Source organism: Mustela nigripes, chromosome 7 (genome assembly GCF_022355385.1).
Source record: "Mustela nigripes isolate SB6536 chromosome 7, MUSNIG.SB6536, whole genome shotgun sequence".
Lineage (NCBI taxonomy): Eukaryota > Metazoa > Chordata > Mammalia > Carnivora > Mustelidae > Mustela > Mustela nigripes.
The window spans coordinates 27,012,432-27,031,146 of record NC_081563.1 but is presented as its reverse complement, the minus strand read 5'-3'; the positions used below and the strand labels follow the sequence as shown (position 1 = coordinate 27,031,146).

Genomic DNA, 18,715 nt, shown 5'->3' with positions numbered 1-18,715 from the left:
TGCCTTGCTGAGTACGGGAATGCGGGAATGCTGTTGCTGTAAGCGTGTAGCAAAAGGACTGGGTGATTTACATGGGTTTTATTTATGTTTCCTTTTGGAAACAGATACTTCTCTATGTGTGTGTTTATGCATGCATGTGTTTTACTTTAAAACGTAGAGATAGATCAACTTTTTTTCTATAATTTTGACACTGCAATGTTTGAAAAGATGTTTTGCCTGCTTCCTAAGTCCCTGGTGGGCATGAATTATTGTACAGTTTCTTTTTTTTTTTTTTTTTTGCACCTCACACATTCTGGAAGGTTATTATCTATGAATATAAATGTTACAGATAAATGCATTAAGTATTGACAAACATAAGCAAACCGGAATCTTAGATACCCACACAGCATCTTTCAAGCTGCCGCTCTCTTCTTTCACACGAGATTGTTAGTACAGAAGGTCCGCTCGTGCCAGCCACCTTCTCCAGGTTACCATTCATTTCTCCATTCAGCAAGTGGGGCGTGGGGCTTGCTGTGTGCCGTCAGCTCATCTCAGCAGGGAGTGACTGTGGAAATCTGGAAGGCGCTGTGTCTGCCCCCCGGGAAGCTCACAATCTAGCTGTGGACAAGCAGCTGCAGTGCCTGGGGATAAGTGAAGGGTTTGTAGGTGGGAGAAAATCAAGTCAACTCTGAGAAGGTACCAGTTGAGCCCAGTAAGGTAATATCAGATTTCCAGGTGAATGGGGGAAGAAAGATGGTGCCTTGCCTTCCCAGAGGAAACCGAATCAGCCAAGGCCCACCAAAGTGGATGTGCACAGTCTACTGATAGAACTGATGGGTTCAGTAAGTACTTGTGGAGGAGGACCTACTGTGTATAAGCCCTGTTCAGACGTGAGCAAGACAGATAAATCCCTGCCAGCCTGGAGCTTTCTGACATAGAAAATGTGAGCAAAATTAGTCATAAAACTTATACCATGCCAGAAGAAGTTAGGTGCTGTGCAGAAAAATAAGGCAGAGAAGGAGAACAGGGACCATTGGACACGTTTTAAATGAAGTGGCCTTGGAAAGTCTCACTGAGAAATGGGGTGTGATCAGAGACCTGGGGGAGTGGTTGCGGTGTGGGGGGGGCACAAACCAGGAGATGGACGTTCCGGATTTGGTGACATGAGTGCCCAGGCCCCAAGGCTTCCTTGGACTGGTAAGATAGGAGGTTCCGCCGGTGCAGTGGGAGGTTAGCTGGTGCTGGGCACAGGCCTGGTTTATCAGTGGGAGGGGTCAGACGTGAGACTGTGGGCTGGTGGGAGCCAGTAAAGATTTTTGGATAGTGTTGAGTGCTTGAGTGGCTCCGTCGGTTAAGCATCTGCCCTCAGCTCAGGTCATGATCCTGGGGTCCTAGCATGGAGTCCCGTGTGGCTCCATTGTCCTTCTGCCCCTCCCCCGCCTCATTCTCTCTTAAATAAATAAATGAAATCTTTAAAAAAATTTATTATTTTTTTTGGATAGTGTTGGGAGTCATTACTATTGTCATCACTGAGATTCCCAAACCCAAGTACCCAGTGACTCAGAGCTTGGTGCCTGTTAGGCGTAGGGGTCCAATTACTACACCAAGAAAACTCCAGTTTTATGAGAAATGTGCAAATACGTCTTCAAACACATTCTTAAAGTTTCTTCATCTTCTGTGTTCTTGTTATATTCACGTCACGTGGTCTATTTCACATGAATCTTGGGGATTAAATCATGGCTCTGTAAATCATCGTAACTCCCAAGATACTAATGTTCATTTCCCGACCTACCCTAAGGCAGGAGTCCTGCTTTTCATTGTCCCCTAATCTACATTTGCTTTTAGGTAGAGAGTTTCTAGGATGGATTTCAAGGACTTGGTGCCTTCAGAAATCAGTATATCAGGCCCTGTGTTGCATGAGGTTTCTTCTAGGCCACAGTTGTCTCTCTGATTTTCATTTCTGATTTATAGCTCTACTTCCCACATACACATATTGTAGCAATGCGGATTTGTGTTTTAAGAATAAAAAAGATGTAGACATACACAGCAAACTTTCACTTCTGATGAAACCAGGTAACAGTAGGAAGTTGTAAACCAAGCATGCAAAACAATGTTCACCGAATATTGCTGGCAGGTTGTGCTTTGTTGCCAGGACCAGGTAGCAGGAGATCTTGGCATTTGTAGTAATAAAAATAAGATCAAATATAGAGATAAATTTGATTTATGAAAAAAGTTAAAGGTTACACTTTTAGGTGCAGTATTTAGGGATGGTATTTCCTTGAAGAACAGTACTAGAGTTAGTGGTAAGGATGAGAAATAAAGTCATTGGAATTAATCTTGCGCATTCATTCTCTTCTTCTACCTGACTTAGTTTCAAAAAGTCAGATAAATTATTAAGGTAAAGTTCACAGCAGTGCTCAGGTTGATTTATAAAAACAGCCCTTACAAAGTGACTGCTAACCGATTTCATGAAATTATTATCCTGAAAGGATTCTACACCTTTTAAAATAATCACCATTTGAATCTCAGGAGGACTCCTCTTTGTGAGGGCATCGTTGCCGTAGCAAAGAAACCCTTGTTTCCGGGATGATGGTGTAGTTGAGATCATGTTTATGTTGTTGGGTTTTCTGTTCTGATGTTTCCAAGGGTCCTCTAGCAACTCCACTTCTGTTGACCTAGAAGGCGTTACCTGTGCTAACTGTTCAGCTAGTATGATGGAAAATATATCTTTGTCAAAGAGCTTATTTTCAGAACGCCGTGTTCGTTTTGTTCTTGTTTGAGATTCTGGTCACATTTCTTCTTTTCATTCTAGTGGTTCACACTTTTGGATGAGTGCAATCAAGAAAAAAGGCATTCCCATATCTAGTCTTCTGTTTTGCTCTCGGTCATTTGACTAACAGATTTTAGGTTAGAGCATACATTAATAATTATAAAATGAGACTGTGCATTATTCATAGCCACAAGTACCTTTCTGGCAAGAAGCATTAATTTGTGTCACATTATCTTATTATGGTTGTGATACGGAAGTCGAAGAAAGAGAGATAATAGTTTATTATTATTTATTTACCTAACATAGTTGAGGTATACTCATTCACTCAACATGTCATAAATATTTATTGATATGTGGAAGTTTTGTTTAATACAATGTTGAGGTTAAAAGAAAATTTGAGGTAGTATTAATGTTTTAATATCGGGAAGACTGATATCCAAAGATGTTTCTTCCCCTATCACCAAACCGACTTTCCTAGAAAAGTTTGGCACTAGAAAACAAGAACTCTTGTTCTCTAACCCATTCCCGTTCACTTCCTTCACAGGTATTTATTTTGTTAAACCCTATTTGCCAAGACCTAAAGTCAAAATGATAAAAAGAGAAGAAGAGAAACGCTAGATCTTTAGCTTCCAATAACCCACTTTCTGGTAGAGGAGATTAGATGAGCGATTTCATGATACTGCCATAGCGAAATGATTTTAATAGGTATACAGTAGCCGTCCCATGGTGAGGAAATGCTTAATTCCGTCCCTATGGAGCGGGTGATACCTGGAGAAAACATTAATAACTGAATAGAAACTTTCAAAGCAAGTCAGGAGAAGCAGCTTTCTAGGCGGAGAGAACAGTCTGTGCACAGCTGGGGAGTCAGGAAACCACCTGGGTCCTTTAGGGAGCTCGGGAGCATGTAGGCATTGAGCACTTGAGTCTTGGGGAGCAAGTGGGGAGGAATGGAAGAGGGGAGCTGAAGAAGTGGGTTCGGGTCAAATCTAAGCAGGCTTGGTCTTCCATGCCCAAGAGTTGGCTGGGAGGATGTTGAACTTTGTTTTGGAGACCTTGCTTCCCAACTTCCATCTCCTTAGGAAGTTTATCCGGGCTATTCTTATAACATCTCCACTGTGTGTTTTATATTAACGTACCTGTGTAGGAGAACAGATCCTTGTGAACCTAGAGATGGCCGATCACTGGGCTTAATCTGCAGCTGGCTTTCAGAGTATCTAGGGGAAGAGAGGAAATGTGACACAATTAGGTATTTCTTCGAGATATTATTTCCCTCGAACAAGATGTATTAGCTTTCAAGCAGCAGTATATTTGATAGCTGAAAACCAGTGTTCTTTGAAGTTTGGCGAAATGGGGAGTTACATGTTTTAATAGACACTCAAGCTCAAGAGAAGACTGTGTTGCTCAATAATGACCTGTGCCTGAATGGAAGGCCGGCCCCGCACTGCCCAACATGGGCTGGGTGAGAAGGCGTGAGAGTTTCCTTAAAAAAATACTGAGATCTAGGCTCAAAGCAGGGGAAATATAAGGGAGTTGAGTTTTAAAACGTAGGGTACAAAGTAATTACAGCTCAGGAAACATTGCCATGAGCAATCGAATACCTTCATTATTTTAAAAAATTCCCAAAATATAACCATTTAATGTCCGACTTTGAGTAACTTCCTGGTGAAACCACCAAAGAGAAACTGATTTTAAAAATGTATTTATAGGGGCAGCTGGCTAGCTCTGGTTAAGCGTCTGCCTTCAGCTCCAGGCATGATCCCAGGGTCCTGGTAGTGAGTCCCTGCTCAGTGGGGAGCCTGCTTCTCCTTCTGCCCTTTCCCCTGCTCTTGCTCTCTCTCTCTTTCTCGTTCTTGCTCACTCTCAAACGAATAAATAAAAAATCTTAATATATATGTCTAATATACATATTAATATATATTATGTATATTAATTAATATATACATTTAATGTACACATATTAGATGTATGTATTATATATAAATTAATGTATACATCTAATATATGTATATTAACTGTATATATTTATATATATGTTTCTATATATTTATACATCACAGTACCTGGATGAGTTGACCTGCTATACAGGAGTGTTAATCATAAGCCATTTATGAGATGTCTTAATAACCTTTCTGAAGAGCCACTTTTTAATTTTGTTAATCACCTGTGTTACTTTTATCTCTATTATGTTGATTTCCCTCCTACATTTATGATTTCCACCTTTCTTGTTTCTTTGGACTTGCTCTGTTGCTCTTTTTCTAATTTCTTCAGCTGAATGCTTTGCTCTTTTTTTTTTTTTTTCCTTTTTTTTAACCTCATTTCCTGTGAAATTTCCCTTTAAAGGCTGCCTTCCCTGTTTCCCAGCAATGTTGATGGCTATTTCTATTGTTCTTCCTTTTTAAGTATTTGGTTACTTTACCTGTAATCCCCTCCCATTAAAAATCAAACAAAAAACTTTTTATCATAGAAATTTCTAAACCTGTATAGAAATAGAGACAATTGTATAATGACACAAAACTTCATTAGTTCTAAATAAATTCATGGCCAATCCTGTTTTAATATATTGAGAACTCAGCTAGAGTAAATCCTCTAGGACCGAGGTGTTAGAAAAGTCCTGCAAGGTGATCTTTGTTATAGTAAAAGCACCCTTGGCTTGCCTTCCTGTGCCTTGTGACAGTTCTCCAAACCTCATAGGGGTCTGATAAATAAGGAACTATTTTAAATTTAAACCATGACCACTACAAGTGTGTGATTCTCTGACACTGTTCCCAATAAATTGTTAACATTGGACAGTGTCATCCAGGATGGCAAGAGTCAAGGAAACATGAGCGCAAAGTCTAAAGGGACCTCATGAATTGTCCACTCGACATCCTTGTTAATAAAAAAATTGAAGCCTTGAGGGCTAAATGCCATGTTCAAGGTTACTCTGCAAACTAATGACAGAACTAGGGCCAGGCACTAGTCTGTGGTCTCCTGGGTCAGGCACTGTCCATGAGGAGAACAGATGTCTGGGCTGTCCGTTTTTCTATATGCAATTTAAGACAGATAGTTCCTAATTTAGGCAGAATTGCAACATAGGGGAACTGGGTCCTGTAGTCCCAGGCTCTGCACTTCTCTTGTTCCATGAATTCCTTGCTTCTAAAGATACTTCTTGCCTTGTCTTTAGCTCCTGTCTGTTCCTAGTAGCTTCCTGCTATCAAAAAGGAAATTATTATTTTATTCCTAACACTTGTGATTTTGATTAGAATGGCAGAAAATTGTACTGCAAACACCTTGCTCAGTTCTTGATGTATCTAATAGAGACCACAATCTGAGGACCAGATGATAGGAAGGAAGAATGGTTGGTTGGATGGCTGAGTGAATTTGCATTCCGTAGTTCATCTTTGGACCTCTTCCGTTAGATGTATTGCTAAGGTGTCTGACAAAAATTATAGCAGTGGAACATACATTTACCATAAATTGATTTAGTAAATTGGATCAGTCCTGTTTGTTTTTCAGAGAATTCCCCATTTGGACATAATACGAGTCAGTAGCCATGGTTGTTTGCTCTAAATTTAGAGATTTGCATCAGTTTAAGAAGTCGGTCTTCAAAAAAATATTTGTGAGCACATTTTAGCATTCCCATTGTTTTAGAGCCAGGGCCTGTCCACTCTGGTATACAGTTACATATGCTTAACATAGTTTCACTTTGTGGAAATGCCTGTAAAACAGATTTTTGTAACATGAATCATTTCTACTGATAACCATAATTTTGCCCTTCCTGCTTTGCACTGATTACAGCACCAGGAAGAGAGGGAGAGGGAAGCACTGGCTTTTGGAACATCCGCCTTAAGCTTGAAGCAGAGAGAATGAAAGCTCACAGCATTGGATTCCTCCTTGAGCAAAATGAATGCCTGATAACAGCCAGCCAGGAGCTGGGGGAGTTAAGAGCAGCAATTTTACATTACACTGGAGTTTCTGGGCTGTCATGGAAAGAAATGCCAGTATTAGCTGTTTGCATCTTACTGTAGCCACAGGGATATGTGAACAGCTGGAGAATTAATTTGATATATATTCCCAGAAGCTTCTCCTCTGCCAACAGAATTCCATTACTGTGAGCTTCTGAGTGTGTACTGTGAATTTGTTTCTTGCCTTTTAATATCTGCTATAGCATATTTCTGGTAAGTGGATTGCCACATAATGGGGTGCAGCTCTATCTTGGTTTAGAGTAAACTCCATTAACCTAAGCTGATACAGGGTAGAAAAGGTAAGGCTTTGAGTATACAGATGCCTGTGCCTCCAGGAAGTCAAGAGATTTGAGATGAAGACACAGTAACGTGTCCAGTAAGTGCAGTCACACCTGAAATGTTTTATTACATATTAGTGGAATTTCAGACACCAGCATGCGGATGGAAAGATATTTTGAAGGGCAGAGAGGTGGAAGCCAGGACCAGTCAGGCCAGAGCTGCCACGGCTGGTTCCTAGAGCTGCTTCCCAGATCTGGAGTCGGATGACTCCGCACATCTTCTGAGACCCCTCTGCCCCCACATCCTCCTCCCCCGTCCTACCCTTGGGATTGAAGCTCCTAACTCGCCCTGGCATTTAAAATCATCAGTGTAACATGCGGAAGGAAGGAATGTCAGGCATCATTGAGAAAACTGGAAGATGCCTTGTGCAGGATGAGGCTGAATGTGGCTGTTGGAAGTACAGGTGTTTTTGCTTTGGCACCACATGTGTGCTCTTAAAACAAAAACCAGCCTTCTGCACAATCATTTACTACACTAAAAACAGAGGAATGGGGAAAGATAGGAGTAGGGGTAGGACACTCAAAACCTACGGAACTGTATACAGAGAGGTAGATATAGACAATAAGAATCCAAATGAAAACACTGACCACGGTAAGCCACCCGTAGCTTTTGCACCTGGAGCCTGGACAGTGCACCCTTTGCAGCCTTACCTCCCACCCCTACTGCTTCCTTCAGGGCAGAGTCACGCTTGAGGACACTCACCTATAATGGAGACCAGGCTCATCCGAATTGAACCCCAAATCTAAGGGTAGTTTCTTCATCATGATGTTTAAATACAGGGGAAATATCTCTAGTTTTTTGCATTTGCGTTTGCAGCCTCCCTGGGTAGTTGAATGTCATGGAAAGTTCATTCACTAGAGCCGTCATTTCTTGCACCAGAGGAGGGAATTTAAAGAAGACTATCAGCTTTTAATTAAAGTGTTCATTATTGCTCAGACTTTTCCTTTCATTGTGAGAACACTTGCTCTTGATCTTTTCATAGCATTAATGTGCTGAGAAAGATCATGTAAGAATCAACACAACGTTTGCATTTTATTAACTTCATTTTCCTTTCCCCCCCTGATTACGTAGCAGCTAAATCCCCATGAGGACACATGTCTGTGGTTTAGGGTAAGCATTAGGAGAAGAGGTACCCCATGACCTTTGTTACTTCTGGATCCCGTGCTGCCTTGGCCCAGGTGTATCAGCAAGACATGCTCTTTACAACAGCAGCCCCTTGGGGGCAGATCCCAAGACCTTTTCAGATAGTCTGTCAGGTCCAGACTGTCTTCATGGCAGTATTAAAGTGTTTCTTTTATTCTGTGTGTCATCCTTTGCACTGGGGCTTCAAAGGCAGTGGTGGTCACGCTGCTGCTATCTCAGCGTGAAGGGAGGCGGCGGCACCAACCGCCAGTCATCGCATATGTCTCCTGCCCCTCATTACCCTTGATTCGCATCTCGTACTGTCGTTCTGGGGGACGAAATGGGAAGTGTGTTTGAGGTGACTGTGTTTCATGGTGGAGAGCACCACGTCTCGGGATGTCTTCCAAGCCTCCGAGTGGAGCTGTCTGGGCAGCAGTTCTGTATGACTGTCTCCTCACTGAGGGACTTAACACATTTGGACATACTCAAACATACATGAATTTTAATTCATACTTGAAATTATTAGATTTCTCTCATCTTACATTGAGAGAAAATAGCTCAACGTCCCGATTTCGTGTCTTGCAGAAGTTACAAACTTAAAAGTATAGTCGCAGAGGTATCTCAGTTGTCTCTTCTGGCTGGAGACTTTATCTTGATTGGAGAGTACCGGGGAAAAAAGACTACTTGAAATAAATATTTAAAGGGCAGTACTCCTGTTTGTAACTCCCTTTTTTTACCCCCTGACCAATCCAAGGAGAGAAATCAGGATTCAGAGAATCAAAGCCTTCGTCTTGGCGTTGTACAGATGGATTTACTTAAGAGAGATTTAAAAACATCAAATTTGCCAGCCCCTCTCTGCAGAACTATTGGGCTCAGATTTTATTTCTATACTCAAACCTCACTGAATTTTTGCTTTGAGTTCCTGTTGGTTGGCTGTTAAATTATTTTAAAGTATGATGTTCTGTATTAGAAAAACATAAAAGCATTTGTCTCAGAAGTGTTGTACTCGATCCCGTAGTGCAACGGTTGCTAAGGGAACTATTTGCCAAGAAGAAGAAGTATTGATTAGGGTGGGGGCATAGAATTAAAAAGATTTCCTCTCAAAAAAGAAAAAGGTATATAAGACATTTGGGGTTCAGAGTCCACTGCTTCCTAACTGGACATGGTGGCCGTGCATTTTTTGAGGGGACAGTCGAGCTTAGCTATGCATCTTTCCATCGGCCTGTCGCTGCTGCCCACAGGCTCCTACTGGGAACAAAGCAGGAATCAGGAAGAAGTTGGGAAGAGCATCAACAGCCTTTTAATTCGGATTTCACAGTCAAATAAAATGGTCTTCCTAAAAAACACATGAACAGCAGCATTGACCATACCACTGATGAAATTCGTGGCTAGATATGTAGTCCTATTTTTTACATACATACATATATATAAAAAATTTTACATACATACATATATATAAAAAGCATATATATATACACATATTTGTGTGTGTGTGTGTGTGTGTGTGTGTATGTTATAGTACCTTATGTGTAGGTAATGAATACTGAACTAAGTTCTAGGGTTAAGGGGGTTCAAAGTTAGATAAGACCCGGCTCCTAGGCACAAGGACTCTACCTAGTGGGGAAATTTGACTTACATAAAGCCAGTACCATAGGAGACTGGAGGTCTGTGCACCTGCCTGAGGGGGCATGGAAAATGGAGCTGCTAATAGTGGAGAAAACTTCCCCAAAGAGGTAGTAACATTTGAACTGGGTCTTGATGGATGAAAAGGAGTTACCACAGGAAGAAGGGGGGAGGTGTTGTAGGCAGCTGGGTGGGGAAGTAGTTACTCAGGGTTTGTAGTGAGAATCTCAGGGTGCTTAGCGCATTAGGGTGTGTGAGGGATTGGTGAAACCTGAGTCTGTAGAAGTGCAAGCCGTTATCATGAAGAACCTTTTATTCCACTCTAAGAAAGTTCCAGCTTTTTCTTGTTGGTAAGGACCACTGAGCAGGTTTATTTTTTGAGGACAATGATTCTGATGATAGCATGGGGAAGGGAGTTAGTAGAGAGGCAAGAGGATAGTGGTAGGGAGACTAGGGTTGCAGTCCTTCAGGAGAATGAAGTCTTCAGGGAGTTCTAGTTCTCATGGAAAGAAAGGAGGTTTGCTGTGGGGAAAAAAAATCAGTATCCGCTCGATTTGGTGATGGATTAACCAACAGTAAAAAGATTTCTTCTCTGAATATGATGGGGGAAATGAGAAATAGAAGAGACTAGTTTTCCAGTGGTTCAAATGTTACTTGATTTCTTTCAAGTTTTTAGGTTCCTTGGGGTGAACTAACTTTGAGTTACAGATTTGAATCTAAAATCACAAAAATTCTTTCATGACAGATTTCACTGAACTGGATTAGGAGAGTAGTACTAATAGCTTGTTCAACAAATAAATGTAGAGATGGGAAATCGTTTATATGTCCAATGTATTCTGTATTATAACTGAAGCCTAAATTATTAACCACTTTCCCACGTCAAGTTCTTTAATTATGTTCTTTTCTGGTTTTCCTTTCAGGATAATTTAGTAATTTCAGTGTTGTTTTGAAGGTAGGAATGTACCTTTGTGGGTTTACATGTTATTTCTAAAAACCAAATATAGGCTAAACAGGAAAACATCTTAAAACAGATTAATTGTGCTTTTGTTTAAACTTGTAAAGTCGTTTTACTAAGAGCTGAGACGTTGATCAAAAAAGTGAGCCTGGGGGTGCCTGGGTGGCTCAGTGGGTTAAGCCTCTGCCTTCGGCTCAGGTCATGATCTCAGGGTCCTGGGATCAAGCCCTGCATGGGGTGCTCTGCTCTGCAGGGAGCCTGCTTCCCTCCCCCTCTCTGCCTGCCTCTCCGCCTACTTGTGATCTCTCTCTCTCTGTCAAATAAATAAATAAAATATTAAAAAAAAAAAAAAAGAAAGTGAACCTGGAATCACAACAGAAGAGGTTTTCAAAGAATTGCTATGAAGCTCTTTATATTGTAAGTGATATCTTTCTAAAGACCCCTTGACAAAAAAATTTATTTACTTCAGGAAGGGAGAACAGTCTTTTGCATTAAGTTAATGATGTCACCAGAAGTAAAGTTTTAGCTGTGAAAAAAATTACAGCCATCTGTTTACACTGTCTTCCACAAAAACACATTCTTAGGGTAGCTTTATACCTGCCTTTGTGTGAGCAGCAGGTTTAAGGTATCTTAGATTCAAGTACTTTAAAAAAATTTTCTCCAGATACGGTTATCAGAAACATGTTTACTATTTAACAGGTAGTACCTAGTTAAGGTACGACAAAGTGTCTATTAAAGATAATGTTAAGAGGGGGGAAATGCATAAAGTGACCCAAAGACTCATAAATAGTCGGATTGCCTGTAAGAGGTGTTTCAGCTGTGAGAAATACCATTCAGGATTGAGTTGGCCGATGGTCCTGTCGTGCTTCTTCCGTGTTTCGTTTGTCTGAGCTGGAGCCCATGAACATAATTTTGAAATCTGCTTTGTTTCTTACAGTCTACTCCTGTCATTCCATGACCAGGATAGTGATTTTGGTCCCAGCTTCAGCGTGTGACTTCCTTAGCCTCTCCCTAAGCTGTAGCCCTCAGTTTTGTTGTCCTCTCTGGCTTTGGTTTTGGGCCCAGTGGACATTAGCATCTGAGCTGAAATGCATTGGAGGACTCCTTTACCGCTGTATCCATTCTCCCTTCTTTGGTGGTGTCTGAGGTTTTATGCTGATTAGCTGTCTTGATGTATTAAATTGCCAGCTGTTTTAAACCCAAAGCTTGCCTCTACCAGATGGGCTGGAAAAAAAAAAAAACAACCAACAAAAAACTGTGGGTGTTTTTGAATCATTTTGTAAGTTGACAGAAGTGTCTCCTGTAATTTTATTCAAAATAAAATCCAGGAATCCTTGTAAAATAACACATAAGAGAAGTGGTGGGTTTTGATCATACACGTTTGTATATGTGGTTATTTAATGTCTACATGTATGGCTCTGTTTCCTTTTTCTCACTTATTCGGAGGCTGGATTTCATTCATTGGTCAAATTGCAGCCAAAACCACCTTTCATAAATCGAGGTGTCAGTGTTCGGTGTTAATCTTGACATCTTCGCACATTTTTGCTTTCAGAGACAGGCCTTTGAATGAAGCTGCAAGCAATATTCTATGGTTGTTCATTGTTTTACAGACGAGAACTGGGACGATGACCAGCTGCTTGGTTTTGAACCCTGCAACGAGAACCTTGTCTCTGGATGCAATATAATCAACGGGAAATGTGAATGTGACACCATTCGCACCTGCAACAATCCCTTCGAGTTTCCCAGGAAGGATATGTGCCTTTCAGCTTTGAAGAGGATCGAAGGTAAGTACTGATTCCCAGTCGTCAGGCTTCGCGCTGTGTCGTATTGGAGCTCAAAGAGGCAGAGACACGCTTACGAGACGGGTACCTTTTATAGTCCCAAACAAGAAGCACCCGATGACTGAAGGGATGGCGTGTGTATGTGTGTGCCATGTGCGTCTGCGGGTCCTGCGGGCTGTGCATTTGGTACTGCTGTGGCTCACGAGCTGCGTCCTTTGCGCCACCTTGCTTAGGTCACCTCTGCATACGGGATGACTTCACAAGCGGTGTGCTCACGATGGGCATCTGTTGTCGCCAGCTCCGTTCCGCTTGATTTACTGTAGCAGGCGCTCCACGAGGGGAGTGCTAATGAGAAATGCAGCTCATCTGGCAAAAAAGGGTGTCTCTTCAGCAGAGATGGGAGGATTGCACAGGGATAGCTGAAGGCTTGGGTGGGTTTTGCCGTGGAGCAAAACCACTTAGGTGTGGATGGGTCGTTGGTGGTTCTCCTGTGGAATGAAGTCAGACATTACATTAAAATAACGAAATTGTGCTCCTATGGCCTATAACTTTTGTACATTCCTGCAGAAAACCTAGGCAATAGATTGGAGACATGGAAGTATGATTCCTAGCTACAGTACCTGTGAGTGGCATGCCCAGAGCTTGGTACCATGGCTTGAAACCAGGATTAACAAAGGATAAGGCCCCAGACCAGCATGAAACTCTGTCCTAGCTCCATGTTCCTCATGTCGAACAAAAAGAGAGGAGCCAGACATTCTTAAGTAAACCCGTTATCTCTAGCATGATGTCATTCTAGGGTGGAGAGATTGGTAATCGGTTTGGAATAGTGAGGATATGTGAGATCTCATAAGGGCAGTATAGGAAGACTGAAGTTTTTGAATTGTATTGTTTCCAGTTCCTGTTAAATGGTAATAAAAAAAGAAATTTATAGCAGCCTCTAAAATAGCTTTTCTCTTTGTATTTACCAATGCTACTGAAGCATTAAAAGAGATTATAGTAGGAAACAGTAAAAGTAAAATTTTAGAACTACAGAGAGTCTTAGTTAGGTAACATTTAGTCTGGCCCTTAAATTAGAAAACTGGAAAGCTGAGCTCCGTACCACTCCTCAGTAATAAGCCCAGGACGAACCATGTAAAATATTTTTCCTACTACATAAGGACATTGGACAACGTATAACCTAGTTCATTCTTATCATCTTGTGGCTCTTTGCTAACCCCTGTCCCTACCCCATTGCTTGTCAAAAAAGAGAAAAGAGTATTTTGCCAATTTTAGCATAAATAAACCTGCAGGGATATACATGGAGCAGTCAAATATCTATTTAAATAATTTACTTCTCATAATACTGAAAATCACATGATCTGAAATAAAATGATACGGCAGTTCAGACGATTTTTGCCACTCTTATATTTCACAAAACTGTCCCCCCCCCCACCCCCTAAAACGTTTCAAATGTTATCTCTGTTGCTGCCACCATCTTTGTTCAGGCTCCCTTCCAGGACCCTTAACGCCTTGCTCCCCAGCACGCCGTCTTCACCAACTGAATGGTCTGCCGTGCAGCAGGTTGTGAATCTAAGGTATCACAAGAAGTTCTGTTCAAAATTCAGTGTCTTTTCACATAAAAGTGGGACAATTGCATTTTTAAAATTAGTTATGTGTATATTTATGATCTTTACAATGTGGAGATTAACGGCATTGATTTTTAAAGTGATTCTAAGTAGATTGTGTACAAGATCCAGCACTTCCAATTTTGAGAGCATTCCCTCAGGAATAATTACTGTAGCTGAGTAAATTTCTTTACTTTTTGTTTTTTTAAACAGATTCTGTTAGATGACCTCTATATAATCCAAAAGTAGAACTGGTTGAGCTCATTTAAAGTTAATCTACCTTCTACACAGAGTACTTTGGTTTTTCAAAATAAAGCACCCTGCAATATTCAAGATCTTGTAAGAAGTCAGTATTAGGGGATTTCCTTCTCCTGAGAAACAAGTTGGAAGGAGAAAGCCCTGCCGGTAGTCGAGTGCGTATTGGCATATGAAAGAATTAGTGGTGATACAGTACTGTATACTATGGGAGTCCTTAAAAGCAATGAAGATTTAGATTGCTTCTAGGAATTTAAGGCCGGGAAAGTGTGACCTGGAATTGTAGGATAAGGTGTCCTGGAGCGGGTGGAGTCTGAACAGTTTGGGATTTGCGTGGTGATGGGTTCTGGGAAGGAGAACAATATGGACAAAAGAATGAAACTTTGAAGTAGGACTTACATGACTTCTGTAAGACACAGGAGATGGTGGTCTAAAAGCTTTTATGTTGATAGGTCAGAGGAACTAAAGATGGGGAGCAGCCTGGGACTGGAGGACAGAGTGCCTTCACATCTCAGAGGGAGCTTAGGCCTGGTCCTAGGAACTCTCAGGAACCATTGCAGGTTTATGAGCAGAGAGAATCAAGAGCCTGGCGAGGCCGTCGATCGATGGGCAGATGGCGGCTCTGGGGGGATGTGGAGTGGGTTAGCAGGGGAGACACTGCGGTCCAGAGGCTCCCTGGAGAGCTGTTTCAGGTACTTAGACGTGGTGCCACTGGAGACTGAACTGGGGACCAGCAGGGAGACATCAGGGAAGAGGCGCATACACACCATTTTGCTGAGAGACAGGGCTAGAAATGCACAAAGATGATTCTAGGGTTCCCCACCTGAAATAGCACAAGAATGCTAGTCCAAGTCACGGAGGTGGGGACGCTTTTGAGATGTTTGTGCTGAAGTGGAACTGGATGACGGGGTGGTTGTTTTAGGGACGTGGAGGGTCAAGAGGGGCTTTAAAAATATGAGGATATGCAAGATAGCACTCATTGTAGGAGCCAAGTGTTGGAGAGAGGAGCAAAATTGTTTTTTTCTCAGACACGATAAACAAGGTTGTCAGCTGACACTGAGGTGGGAGAGGGGGTGTGAAATACTGAGGAGGAGGATGTGACCTAGACCTCCGAGAGAGGGACGAGTGCCTTAACCAGGAACGCAGGTTCTGCTCACCCACCAGCATGGACAGCTCACTGCAGCCTGGAGGCACGCACCTACCCGTTGGAAGGGCCACCCCCCGACACAGTTGTTGCTTCCTCCAGCTCCAGTGCAGACGCAGTGTAGGTGGACAGGGGCATCTAAGTGGGGTTAGGACGTTTCCTGGTGTGTCTGATAGGAAGGGAAGGTCTGAGATCCAGGGTCATGCAGGAGTCTTGTCTGTGGTCGTGCGTGACCTGTGCCAGGAAGGACAGGAGCAGGAAATGAGGAAGACACAGCTCCCTGCAGCACGTCCACAATCCCATCGCATGTGCTTCCCGTGAACAAGGTTTCATTTTTTAAAGGGGGGCGGGAAGAGTGACCTGAAAGGGTAGTGAGAACAGAGGAGACACCGCCCCAGCCTCGGGTTTGTGGAGTGTGGGAAAGGAAGCCACCCCTACACGCAAGGCCTTGGGGGCCAAGGAACCAGGGGTACCTGTACTTCCGTTAAAACATGGAGGTGAGCGGAGAAGGATGCCAGAGGGGACTGTGGTGATGACCGTTAGTCCTAGAAGGCTCAGTAGAAGGACTTGGTGGGGGGGCATGGGCATGGACGATTTTGCAGAGCCCAGTGAGGATTAGAGTCCAGTAATGATGAGTGACCTCATCGTTAGTAGGTAGACTTCCTTGTTAGTAGGTTAGACTTGATTCTTGTTGTTCTCTCGTGGGAAGATAAGTAGTTTGTTCTAGATAAGCCCTCTGTTTAGGTCCATTCTTCCGGGTGGTTTCTAGTGTTCAAGTGTGCAGGGCTGGGGGTGGGGCAGGAAGAGTAGTATTCTTGCCAGAGCATAATGAGAAAGCACGTGTCTCCACTTCTGTGCTTTGAGAGTAAATTCTGAGCATGAGTTCTAAACATAACCACAGCAACATTTAAAAAAAATGTGTGGAAGTCATGGAAGGGCATTTCAGTATCATATTTATAGACTGATAAAGAATACTCGCAATTTCTGGGCATTAAAGAAGTTCCGTTGAAAAGGGAAGGAGTTGGTCCGGGATTTTACCACAAGTTTTCTTGCCTAAAATTCATGAACACATCACTGTAAGATCAGCTGGTCACAAATGTAGGGGCAGCAGGACCCTGGGTAACAGCCGACCTTGGCGCTGTGCGGAAGGGCTTGTCAGAATCCTCTGTGTTTCTCCGAAGAGCAGGAAGTCTGATAAAGGGAATGACCTGCAGGTCACCCCACCTTGATCTTAATGAAGCTCATAATTTTATGCTCCACTTTCTGTTCATTCTTGATTTGGTAAAATGTTGTGCCGAACTTCACAAGAGTTAAACTGATGGATCATCAGAGGAGGGGACGAAAGTAGCAAGAGCAGTACCAGTCCCTGCAGCGCCCGGTTCTCTGGAGGAGCCACTCCAAGCTTAATAACCATAGTCAGGGTGGCCACCAAAGATTTCCACAGTGCACTGAGTGAGGTGGACCTTCAGGTATGCATATGACTCCGTGCTGCGGTCAGTGGCTTTTACTTTCTAAAAAAAATTATTATAGTTCAGAGTGGTCAGAAGCTCAAAAAGTAGTCAGAAATATGAAACCGAGTTCAGGAAGGATGAAAAACACCCTGGAAAACATTCAGACATTCATTCATCCGACAACTATTTATTGAGTGCCTAATATGTGCTGGGCACAGATCTCCGGGATGGGGATACAGCTGCCATGGAGCTGACATTCAGAAGGAGGGGGTCACATGGAAACCCAGACATGAACAGGAAATAGTGTATAATGGGATAGATGGGAGCTCTGAAAAACAGTGATTAGGATGATATGAGAATTGCTGGGGTTAGCGAGAAAACTGCTTTTAGGTACAGAGGTCAGGGAAGTTTTCCATGAAGGGAGAGCATTTGCATTAAAATCTGAATGTAAGAGAGTATCAGATTTAGGATGCTCTCGCAGGAAAGAATTCCAGTCAGAGGGAACCACAAATGGGAAAGTTCTAAGCCAGCTTGGTGTGTTGGAGGAATAGCAAGAAAAAACAAGAAGGTCCGTGAGATTGGAGTGTTGTGGGAGAGGAAGAGGAGGTTGCAGGGTAGATCACGTGATGCCCTGTAAGTTAGACTGAATGGCTTTTATCATGAGGACATAGGAAAGCTATTTTAAAAAGCTGTTAAAGGGCTATGAACAGGGAATAGCATTACTTGCTTTGTGTGTCTTCAACAATGTGTCTGGTGAGGCAGAGACTTGTGGGAAGCCGCAGGAAGCAAGAATGGAACTGAGTGGCAGGTAGGGGTTCTTTCGGTAGTTCGGGGAAGAGGTAGTGGTGGCTCAGACTTCAGAGCCGGAGATGAAGGGATGGGTGGATTCCAGATATAATCTGGAACTAGAATTGTTGGATTACGCATTGGGGGTAAGGGAAAACGGAACCAAGGAGTACTCTTAGATGTTGGGTTTTAAGCAAAGTGGTGCCTTTTCCTAGGAGCAGGAATAGATGTAAGGAAGATTCAAGGGTTTTGTTTTAGACGAATTAAATCTGACACCCAAGTAGAGCTATTTGTCACTTAAGCTATTTTTTTGTGTGTAATTAACCCAGTAAGTGGACTTCAAGCTCAGTGGTAGGTATACTGAGGACGACAAAGGTAGATATCCCCGAGAGGAGGTCAGCCCTTCCTTTCTTCAAGAAGGTATAACTTTGTTGAGAGATTCTAGAGAAAAATAAAAACCCAGTCCACACCGCGGAGACTGGCTGAAGGGGTACCTGTGTGGGATCCATAAAGTGTGTTCTTAAATATACTTTGTAGGCATTGCTGCATATTCATCATGTGGATTACTGGGATAGTATAGATAATGTGAAATTTACTCCTGTTTGGAGACACAATGAATATTTTGCAAAAGGAGGAAGATTAGGAGACACAATGAATATTTTGCAAAAGGAGGAAGATTAGGAGGATTAAGAAATTCCTCCTTTAGTTTAGCTAAAAAGCATTTGCGGTAACATTAAATGGTTTATAATTTGGGGCTTCACTTAATTACTTTTTCTCTACAAGATATTTTAGAGAAAAGATAATCAAAGAAACTGGGATGTGATACTTTACATCATCACCTTACATATGGAGTAGACAAAATCTCCACATTAATAAGCTGGATGAATCAAGGAAGACTTTGTGGAGGACTTGGGAATCGAGTTCAGCTGTGAGAAGTATGTTGGGTGGCTCAACAGAAAGGA

The 18,715-nt window shown here is 42.3% G+C and overlaps 1 protein-coding gene across 4 annotated transcripts in view; it reads left to right on the top strand.

Moving 5' to 3' along the window:
- Window positions 1–18,715, top strand: part of CRIM1 (cysteine rich transmembrane BMP regulator 1) — a 189,751-nt gene that overhangs the window by 27,176 nt on the left and 143,860 nt on the right. For 3 of the 4 annotated variants that reach the window (XM_059405431.1, XM_059405433.1, XM_059405430.1), the window contains exon 2: window positions 12,343–12,516. The exons of the other annotated variant lie outside the window; for it this stretch is intronic. In XM_059405431.1, coding sequence (XP_059261414.1) covers window positions 12,343–12,516 — 174 coding nt within the window. The remainder of the gene's footprint in view (window positions 1–12,342; window positions 12,517–18,715) is intronic. 4 annotated transcript variants of the gene reach the window in all.